General features: G+C 29.2%; 2 protein-coding genes and 2 long non-coding RNA genes across 5 annotated transcripts; 2 read left to right on the top strand and 2 right to left on the bottom strand.

Annotated features, from left to right (window-relative positions):
• LOC109128131 lies at nucleotides 3,960-4,269 on the top strand. The gene is made up of 2 exons (XR_002034594.1): nucleotides 3,960-4,112; nucleotides 4,224-4,269. It is a non-coding gene; the product is annotated as an uncharacterized LOC109128131 (long non-coding RNA).
• On the top strand, nucleotides 5,650-6,176 carry LOC109128084. The gene is made up of 2 exons (XR_002034536.1): nucleotides 5,650-5,796; nucleotides 5,915-6,176. It is a non-coding gene; the product is annotated as an uncharacterized LOC109128084 (long non-coding RNA).
• On the bottom strand, nucleotides 8,829-9,759 carry LOC104730363 (PRA1 family protein C-like). The gene has a single exon (XM_010449525.2). The coding sequence runs from the start codon at nucleotides 9,611-9,613 to the stop codon at nucleotides 9,044-9,046; it is 570 nt and encodes a 189-aa protein (XP_010447827.1). The 5' UTR covers nucleotides 9,614-9,759; the 3' UTR covers nucleotides 8,829-9,043.
• Nucleotides 9,132-10,817, bottom strand: LOC104730364 (uncharacterized protein At4g29660-like). 2 transcript variants are annotated; one of them, XM_010449527.2, is made up of 3 exons: nucleotides 10,531-10,817; nucleotides 10,099-10,220; nucleotides 9,132-9,201 (listed from the first exon to the last, which is right to left on the bottom strand). In XM_010449527.2, exons 1-2 carry the CDS (start codon nucleotides 10,729-10,731, stop codon nucleotides 10,101-10,103), a joined length of 321 nt encoding a protein of 106 aa, XP_010447829.1. In that variant the 5' UTR covers nucleotides 10,732-10,817; the 3' UTR covers nucleotides 9,132-9,201; nucleotides 10,099-10,100. The 2 variants fall into 2 exon arrangements, with proteins under 2 accessions (XP_010447829.1, XP_010447828.1); XM_010449526.2 differs by lacking the exon at nucleotides 9,132-9,201 and having other exon boundaries at nucleotides 9,868-10,220; nucleotides 10,531-10,816.

Genomic DNA, 10,899 nt, shown 5'->3' with positions numbered 1-10,899 from the left:
GGTATTATATAGTTTTGTTGATTAATTCTCTAAAATCTTGTAAAGTAATCCAAACAATCTCTGTATCTTTGTGATATTTTTCATGAATTTATTTTGTCAAGAAAGTGTGTAATATCATGAACTAATAACATAATAATTGAATTCATTAACAATCCTAGATTCTTTTGTTTTAATTGAATAACACAAAACTTTTATTTACTTTATAAAAGTCTCCAATAACCCAAATTTGTTAAGATTTTAAATGACTTTTTACAAATCACAAACTATTAACACTAAACTTTAACAGAATTTAACAAAATTTTGGTCTAATAACAACAGAATCTACATAACATTTAAAGTCTTTTAAACTATATTAAAATCTCAAACTAATAACCCCACTAAATAGTATATATTGATATTTTTGAAATAAAATCTTGATTTTTTTAAATAAAAAATAAATAAATTAAAAATTAATTAATAACACATGACCCTACTTATGTAGTTTGTTCGAAAGATCATGATGTTGGTTTTGATTCTTTCGGTAGCTACACTAAAGGACACAGGAAGGCTAAAGGCGCTACACTGGACAACTCTAATAAGCTCTCTCTGATTAGAAACATATGTTCAGATCTTGAGAGAGTGATAGAGATTGATGCTCTCTCTCTGATTAATCAATGAAAACTCTAATAAGCTCAAATCTCGATTAAAGCATCACACTTTGACCAGGTTTCATCAAATCCTATACTACTAATTTGAACATCCGATTTCCAAAAGCTAAAAAGAACATTACTTTATGAGTGTTAAAGCTGTTTCTAGTCTTCTATATGTTTCTAATCTGCTCCAAACCACACAATGACTCACAGCTTAGAGTAGAGATGCACAAATTCTGCTAATCATTGCCATATAGAGTACAAGCGGGAAATAGAGAAAGAAAGAGAGAGAGAGAGAGAGAGAGAGAGAGAGAGAGAGAGAGAGAGAGAGAGAGAGAGAGAGAGATTTACAATAAAGACTAGAGGAGAGTCTGCGGAGTGCGGATAGTGGAACTGAAGACAGGAGATAGAAGCTTCTCACTCGAATCTTCACGAGAACCTAGTAAGAACAAAAAAGACAGCATAACGGTGAAATTGGAGCTCAATAATTGAGACATGATTATGAAGAAGAAACCCAACCTTACCCTAACAATCGATTTCTCGCAGAAGCGTATGTGTAATTTTAAGATTACTGTGTTAGATTTAAGACTACTAAGCCTTCTCACTTGCTCTGTAATTTAAGATTAATGTGTTTGAGCAAAGAAGATTCGATTAATTTTGATTAGGTTAGGAAAGGTTAATGTTTAATTTAATTTTCGAGAAAACGAAACTTAAAAAAAATTTCTAATCTCGTTAACTCTTTTTTCAGTCAAAAAAAAAAAATTAAAGATAATTCTTATTCCTTAAATGGTAATTTTTTGTAGATCTACTTACATCTCTCTCTCTCTATTTTTCAAAATTTGTAGTCTATAGTCACCGGAGCCGGAGGTATTGATAATCGGCCACTGGAATTATTGATAAAAACTGGTTATACAAGAGAAAAAATATTTTAATAATAAAGAGAATTGCAGAGGAGAGAACGTTGGAGAGTCGCTGGAGAAGAAGAAAAGGAAAAAAGGAGGGAAGGAAAATAAAATAATATTTAATATTTTTTTAAAAGTTTTGAGTACCAAACAAGGAAACAAACCACCTCATCTGACCAAGTGTTTTTAAAATATACTGCAGTAGTATAGGCTTTTTTTCTATTATTTAATTTCAAGTCATGGTTGTCCTTTTTTATTCTTTCTTTTCTTAATTACCAATAATCGTAAAGCAATTTAACCAAAGTAAAAAATGTCAATTAAAGGTAAACATTAATTATAGTTAGTTAAATTATTTTAAATTTATCATTAAACTAATATAGTATTAAGCAAGATTTTACCAGAAAAATACAATAAACAAACAAGAGTCATAATTTGTAACAATGCTTCTGAATCCCCTTTATAATAAAAAGGAAGTACACAACATTATTTTGGTAGATTTTCTAATTTTAATAAATGGTTACAAATAGGTTATACATAAGTTATAAATTAATCCATATATTAATTGTAACAAATAAAAATTTAATTGTAACCGAAAATCTTAAATGAGATATTCCAAATTGATAGTTCATGGATATTCCAAACTTTATTTTCGGAAAATCACGTGTATATGGTTCCAAATATCTAGAATCACAATATTACTAATTTATTTTCCACATATTTTATTGATGAACCACATCAATAAAAAAGTTAATAAAGGTATAAAAATTTACTCTCAATCATAAAAAATTATCAAATCTCGCTAATTTAACAATATTAATAGTGATCTTTGGGATCATATTCAGAAATTAAAAATTAAACCTTAATGCTATATTAAGATTCGTGCTAGAACACGGGTTGAAATTCCTTTTATTTATATTATAATTTTAGAATAAAATATAATTTATATGATTTATTTTAAAAGTTTTAAGATCCTAATCTTGCATTAATCGTGATCTTCGGGATCATGTTTTATTCTAAAATTATAATATAAATAAAAATAATTTCAATCCGTGCTTGAATCATTAACAATATATAACTTACTAGATATGTGTCTTTTTTAAGCCATCATATTTAGCATATGATTTTATTGCATAATGTCTTATCCAAAAAAACTTTTAAATACAATCACACAAATTATATGTTATATAAAAATTACAATATAAATAAAAGGAATTTCAACCCGTGTTCTCAAGCACGGGTCATAATCTAGTATTTATTAAAATGGAAGAAAACAAAAGAAACAAAATATTTAGGTGCACTCAACACTTGGAAAAAAATACAGTAAAGTGGATATGGGAAAAATACAGTTATTAACAACCATCCCACAGAGGATTCGAACCATTGACGTAAGGAAACCATTCGGGGTGCGTAGCCAACTAGGCCACACTTATCATTCAGCATTGAACCAATATTTAATAAATATATAGGAATTGTTTTTGTCAAGTCGTTCGTTTAATTCTAAAATAGGTCGGATATTAAGGACCCATTTGAAATAAATGGTGTTTAGTCTCACCCAAGATGCTTAAAACTTAAAAGGTTGATTAAGCAATAGTACAATAGGAAACCCATCTGTTGTTTAAAGGTGGATTTTTGTAAGATAGTATCATCCAAGATTAACAATGTAGTCTTTGGAGTTAATGACAGCCATCCCTCGGGGGATTCGTACCTATGATGTAAGGAAACAATTCGGGGTGCGTAGCCAACTAGGCCACACTAATCTTTCAGCTTACAATCAAAATTTAATATATCTATAGGAACTGTTTTTGTCAAGTCGTTTAATTCTGAAACAGCTCGGATATTAAGGACCCATTTGAAATAAATGGTGTTTAATAGTATCACCCAAGATGCTTAAAAAGGTTGATTAACCAATAGTACTCATCAGGTGGATTTTAATCTTGACTCGGTTGTTAAAGTAAAGTGACTTCAGTGATTGATTAATCCGGTTTGATAGTCCGGTTTAATACCACTCAATTTGGGCTCAGTTGATTTGGTTCGGTTCAGGGAAAAACCAATTTGAATTTTTAATTAAATTAATGTTTGCTTTGAATTGCTGGATCTGATTTGCTAGAAAAAAAATGAAAGAATTCGGTTTAAGGGTTAAAAAAATTCGGTTATGATTTGGTCATGGTTTTTTAGTTTTAACTTTTAACACACCAAAATAAAATAAAATAAAAATAAAAAATAAAAAAGTCAACAGTCATGATTTTCTTTGTTCTATTTTTGTAGTTTCTTTTATGCTGAGCTCATATCTTTGATTTTGTCATAAATGATATGAGACCGAAAAAAGCTTAATGAATATATCTTTTATTTAATTTTGGTACATATAAAAGGGAATATATCTTCTCTAAAACTAGTGCAAGATTTTCTTGAGATATTTTAGATATATATTTCTTTATTTAAGAAAACAAAATGGATGTACACCATCTAAATTCTGCTCTAAACCTAACAAAAAAAGCCAAAATAATGTATGCACAAAAATTTCTACTTGTGTTGCTCTTAGCTTTTTGTCTTCTTTCTTCTCAATTCATTGCTTCAACACCTGGTAATATTTTCTTTCTCTTTGTTTTTAGTTGTTAAATACTAAACCCTATAAAAAATAGGGATCCTAGAACAACCTAATTTATATTCTTTGTTTTAACTGTTTTCTTTTCAGGGAAATGTAACTGGAAAGGTCCTTGCAAAACCGAGAATGACTGCAAGACCATATGCACAGGTCCAGGGGAAGACCCTACTTTTTTATTGTGCTTTAAAAACCCTCCAATTAATCACAAATGTTGTTGTTTACTACACCTCCCTCCTCCAATGAAAAATAGTTTTGATCTACATTGATGCATCCATATATTTTGTATCATCACCTACCATAAGATTTCTAATTCTTCTGTTCCAATTTATATAAGCTTTTTCATATAAAAGCATAAAAAATAATAAAATAATAAATGTTTTATCATTTAACAAATTTAACCAATAGAAAAATTACTATAAAATTAATACAGTGAAAAACTAGTGAATTAATATCAAAAATATATAAAAACTGAGAAAATATTACAAAATGGAACAAAATTAAAAGACTAAAAGATCTTATAGTTTGGGACCGAGAAAGTATATAGTTTTCTCATTGTCATTGTCATCGCTGGAGAAATTAAAAATGGGTATGTACTGATTTAATCATGTAAATGTAATCCCTTGTATATATAAACAATTAAATACTTAATGGTATTCCCAATATCAATTAACACACGACTTTTAGTAATGGTATTCCCAAATTTTAAAAATATATATACATACTACAATAATTCTTTTATAACTTTAAATTAGGATATTTGTCGCAGAGAATGTGACTAAATTTAATGCAAGATTTTCATGAGATACATGTTAATATATATTGCAATCTTTCTTTATTTTTAAGTATGTATATAAAAATTTATTGTAATCAAAAAAATTCCTTATATAAATTCAAAATTGAAATAGTTGCATACATATAAGTTGATACAAAAAAAAAAGTTGATACAGAAAAAATTATTGTTAATTGGTTATATTTTGCTTTACTTGGATTTTGACTTGGTTAAAAATCAAAATAAAGTGACTTTAGTGATTAATTAATCCGGTTTAAGAATCAATTTTTGCAAAGTTGATTTGGTTCAGTTCAACGACAAAGACAAACCAATTGATTTTTTTAATTAACAAAACTAATTTTGATTTAAATTAAATGTAGAATCGGATTTGCTATAATTTTTAAAACATCGGTTTAAGGGTTAACAAAAATTCGGTTTGTGTTGTGTTTGGTTTGACCATGGTTTTTACTTCAACAGTCATGATTCTTTTCTTTGGTCTACTTTGGTAGTTTCTTTTATTTTGACCTCATATCTTTGATTTGTCATAAATGATATGAGACCATAAATGGTTAATGAATATATATTTTATTTACATTTAGTGCAAATAACAGGGAATATATCTTTTATAACTAATGCAAGATTTTCTTGAGATATGTTAGACAATTTTTCAATCTGCTATTTTTAAATATACATTTTTTATTTAAGAAAAAATTGGATGTACACCATAGAATCTCTTATATAAAGAGTGATGACCATTTTGCTCTAACTCTAATAAAAAGAAAAACTATCTTCACCAGAAAAGAGCTAAAATAATGTCTGCAAAAAATCTTCAACTTGCGTTTCTGCTATTTGCTTTTTGTTTTCTTTCTTCTCGGTTAATTGCTCCAACAATTGGTAATATTTTATCTTTCTGTGTTTTTTAGTTGTTAAAAAATAAATCCTATAAGAATATATGGATTAGAACGAGCTAATTCATATGTATTCTTTTTTTATGTAACTGTTTTGTTTTCAGGGTGTCACTACAAAGGTCCTTGCCAAACTAATAATGACTGCAAGACCATTTGCACAGGTCCAGGGGAAGATCCTACTTTTCAACTTTGCATTAAAAACGCTCCACCAGCAGCTGATCACAAATGTTGTTGTGTACCACCCCGCGGCCCTCCAATTAAAAATAGTTTTGATCTACATTGATGCATCCATATAAAGTAATTTGTATCATCACCTACCATAAAGTTTCAAATTCCTTAATAAAACCTATTCTCCTGATCAAAAAATCAAAACGAAAGTAAAAGATTTAAATAGTTAAAAATATATGTATATTTTGATATTTTTGGATCAAAATCTTGATTTTTAATTAAATATATATATATATATTAAAAATTAATTATTAACACATGACCTTACTAATGCTTTTTTAGTCAACAGTCATATGGTTTTCTTTTTGTTTGACTTCATCTTTGGTTTGTTCTAAAAAATAATTCCTAAAACTAAAAATAGTTAACTAATTTTATTTTTTAAAATTTAAATTTAGATATTTGTTGCAGAGAATATGGCTAGAATGTAATACTACAAGATTTTCATGAGATATGTATAGACATTTTTGCAATATCGTTTTTTGGGTAATGTATATATCTTTTCGGAAAATTATACTAAATAAAAGTAGGAGCTATAAGCTTCTAAGGCTGTACACATAGGATTTTAAACATCCAATAGGGATTCGACATGTCATTAATTAACATTTTCTAAATTTCCAGAATTTTCTATATTAAGAATTATTTTAAACAACCTATCAGGGTTTGACATGTAATTCATTAACAATTTCTATGGAAATAAAATAACTATGTACAACGTCCCACATCGGCTAGAAGTTTGTTAGACAGTGGTTTAGACCCAGTATAAATAAGATTAATATGCTTCCAACAATAGATGAGCAGGAAAGCTTGATTTATCAGGCGTCCAAGTTTTAAAGTTTTATTCGATTTGATCCACTTTTTTTATTTGATCAAATTAAAACTTTAAAAAGTTTCAAAAAAAATATTATGATATTACAAATTTTAAAAGTTTAAATATTATTGATATTGAAACTTTTAAAAGTTCTTAACTTTTAAAAATATTTAAATATTATAAATTTTAAATTTAAATATTTTAAAATATTAGAAATATTGAAACATTTTATAAAGGTTCAAATATTATATTTCAAAACCTTTAAAAAGTTTAAAATATTATAAATATTGAAATTTCTAAAAGTCTTAGCTTTAGAAAGGTTTCAAAATATTATAATTTATAAATTTTAAAAATTTCTTTGCTTTCAAAAGGTTTTAAGAGAATTATAATTTATAAATTTTAAAAGTTTAAAATATTATAAATATTGAAACTTTTAAAAGGTTCAAATATTAAAAATATTTAAACTTCTCAGAATATTTTAAAATACTACAATTACTTATCTTCCATAGAAATTTTAAAATATTATATATATACTAATAAAAAGTTAAAGCTATAAACTCCTAAAGGTGTCAATATAGGATTTAAAACAACCAATAAGAAAAGTGTCAATATAGGATTTAAAACAACCAATAAGAATTAGATATTTAACTAATTAACATTTATGAAAATATAGTAGTAATCTATATTATTAAGATGTTTTAGAAAAAAAAAAGTAAAAGTAAAATCAATATAAATAAAAGAAATATGTAGAAGGATTTTGGTTTTAGAAGTTTCAATATGTGTGGACCTAAAACCGAATAAGTATATGGATGGAATTATCAATAATTGGGTGCATGTGTTGACTATTATGGTCTTTATGAATTGCACAAATTTTATGAGAAAATAAATGATTTTGGCCTTGGATTTTGATGGGTTAATAAGTTGTGTGGTAGTATATAAAAAAAAGGTTTTTCAATGGAAGAATGTGAAGAAGTTGACAAAGAAGAAGAAGAAGAGTATAACGAAGAACCTGACGGTAAAAGTAACGATGACAATTACCATAAAATTTGATCATGAAAATGACAAGAAAGAATATGAAAAAAAAACATTGAATAAAAAACATGAAAACATAGATGGTAGCAATCAATTAAATATGAAAACGAGATAAATTCATGATTATAAAATTGTTTCGTTTTTCGGATGATCAAAGAAATGGTTTAGGATATGTGAGGTCACCAGTTTGATCCGCCTCACCAGGACGTCGAGTTAGATTCATGATTTTTTTTTTATTAGATCTGATTTATAACACAATTGATTTTTATATATTTCAAAATTGTGTTTCTGAAATTTATTTTTTTCCTTAATAGTAAATACTAATTAAAATTTTTATAAAATAATATTTCACAAAAATCATCAATAATATATAATTTTCATCAAAATATATCAAATAAACCCACGCGTAGCGTGGGTTCAAAACCTAGTAAAGTAAATAGGAATGGATGTAGTGACCATTTGCTTTGCGCTAAAACCAAGAAGAAGAAGAAACTCAAAAACTATCTTCACCCAAAAAAAAAGAGCTACAGAGACAAAATGTCATCACAAAATTTTCAGTTTGTTTTTCTGCTTCTATTTCTTCTTTTCTCAATCGATCGGTAAGAGTTACAGTACTTTTCTCCTATTTCTTTATACTATAATTCAGAGTTTTTGGTAACGTATATTTTAACAGACAAATGTCAACTTTATTATATACTTACTTTTACGAGTAAAAGAAAGAGTAAGTACATTTGCAAAAACATATGCAGAACCAGAAGAGCAGGATATACATTTTGGTTCACAGATTAATTTTGAACAAAAAATAAAAAAAGTGGTCCACAGATTAATACAGTTGAGTTTTGTTTTAAAGCCTGGAAGTAGACGCCTCCGTTCACATCATTCATTGTACATTGTAGATTTCTTCTAGTTTCTCAAAGAAGTTAATTGTAAGACATTTTAAGTCCCTCAAGTTCAAGAAGGAAAAGTATTCATTTGTGTCAGTAAGGTCTCACACTAATATCGTTACATCTCAACGTGCAAATCCTTAAAATTTTATGGCAAAAGGAGCTAAACTTCTTTTTGCATCATATTGATCAGCCTCCACTGGTTGGTTATGCGTTGTTTCACAATGGCTATGTAGACACATTCACGAAACCCAAAACATAAAATCTTATGTTTCGATTTACTAAGAGGAAGAAGAAAGCGACGAAGATGCTGTGTTCGTTGTTAGCTTCTCTTCATCATCTTCCAAGACGAACAACATCTCTGTATTCCTACACATGCCATGGACCAGAACAACAGGCAAACCAGCCATAACCCCGATCATAATACCACGAGATACATCTGTTAATAGAAATATACCGATCGTGAGGACCAACAAAACCAGCACCAAATTAGAATCATCGATCACATTGCCAAATATCACCCATGGTTCATTATCCCGGGAGTAGACATATATCCATGCGAGTATCAAGATAAAGAAGACAGAAAGGTGGACCGGTTGCCAGAGCATGCTGATGAAGATAGAAACAATGAAGATGATTATGTAGTTTGTTCGAAAGATCATGATGTTGGTTTTGATTCGTTCGGTAGCTACACTAAAGGACAAAGGAAGGCTAAATGCACTACATTGGACAAGTTCAAGCCATGGCCTTTGAGAGCTAAGTCCTAACGAGATCAATTCTTTGGCTCGTCCTAATAAGCTCAAGCTCGACGAGGCATTTGCTTGGGATGGTATAGTGCCATAGGTTGTCATATTCTTTCACAAACGACAAACAGCAAAAAAGAAAAGAAAGAAACAGAGAACATCACCACATGAACCTATATTCAAAAAAGAAAGTGCTAGTACCTAATTTGAAGACATAAAACTGTTTGCTTGATGTTTCTGAGGTAGTCAGGTCACCACACTTTATTTTGGAATGTTTTATTTTCAGGGCACCAGAAGAGACGCAGATACGAATGACAATGTACTAATAATGGAAAGAAGAGATATTCAAAGGAATGAATGGATACCCTTAAACTTCTCTTATCAAATCATTAAATACTATAACGAGACTGTTCATTACAAGTAGGAAAAATCAATTCTTTAACAGAGTGTATTCGTCAATAGACCTTATTGTCTACAAGCATAATATACCGACCAGCTTAAACCCAAAGATGCCTAGAGAACATTTAAACAACTCAAAGTAGGATACATGCACTCATATACCGAACATAGTCTCTGATAGCCTAAACTGTTACCTTCACTGGCTGCTAGCATCTGAAGCAATAGCCTCACCACGATAAACTCTCCATGGTCCTCGATAGAATACTGGCTTCATCAGAGGCACCGTTTTCCCAGGGTGCTCTTCCCAAAACTTCTCCTGTTTACAGATAGAGTAGAGTAACAATAAAGTCCACACTTAGAAAAACAAACAAGAGATGCATAAACTTATTCTAACCACAAAACAGTGTAAGAAACACATTGTCAAGAATTCTCAATACCTACAGAACAATGAAATTAGATTAGATTAGATACTAATCAAGACAACATAATAGTTTAGTTGAAAGACCTAATGAAGAACAATCATCAAATCATTAACAATGAAGCATTGATCCAATTTCTATCACATTTTGAACCCTACCATTTGCCAAACACGCGGAATGAGATAAGAAAAAACAAATCTAGCTCACCTTGTAGAGTTGCTCTGTAACTGCAGCGCCGATGACGCCGGTGTAAAAGGCGGCGACATAGATAGTAATCAAAGCCGTGAAGGTTTTTGGTCGGCGGTAAGGTTCGATCATTTCCCAAACAGCAAATCTCTCGAACTTGTTGTAGTTATAATCAGCGTATTTCCTCCATAGTTGGCTCCACACTCCTCCTCCTCCTTGCATCTCTTCGCCAATTTGGGATTTTGCTGTTTCGCGGTGGCGCGTGGGAACCTGAGAAAAAAATCTGAAATCGGAAAGGCCAAGACTTTAAAACGTTGAAATGTTTACCAAACAGTCCTCATATTTATACAAGTTTTAGTTTTCAGTTCTTAACTTTACTTTAGATCCACT

The sequence above is a fragment of the Camelina sativa genome, chromosome 12, assembly GCF_000633955.1.
Source record: "Camelina sativa cultivar DH55 chromosome 12, Cs, whole genome shotgun sequence".
In the NCBI taxonomy this organism is placed as follows: domain Eukaryota; kingdom Viridiplantae; phylum Streptophyta; class Magnoliopsida; order Brassicales; family Brassicaceae; genus Camelina; species Camelina sativa.
The sequence above is the reverse complement of the archived record's forward strand: the minus strand, read 5'-3'. Positions and strand labels throughout refer to the sequence as shown.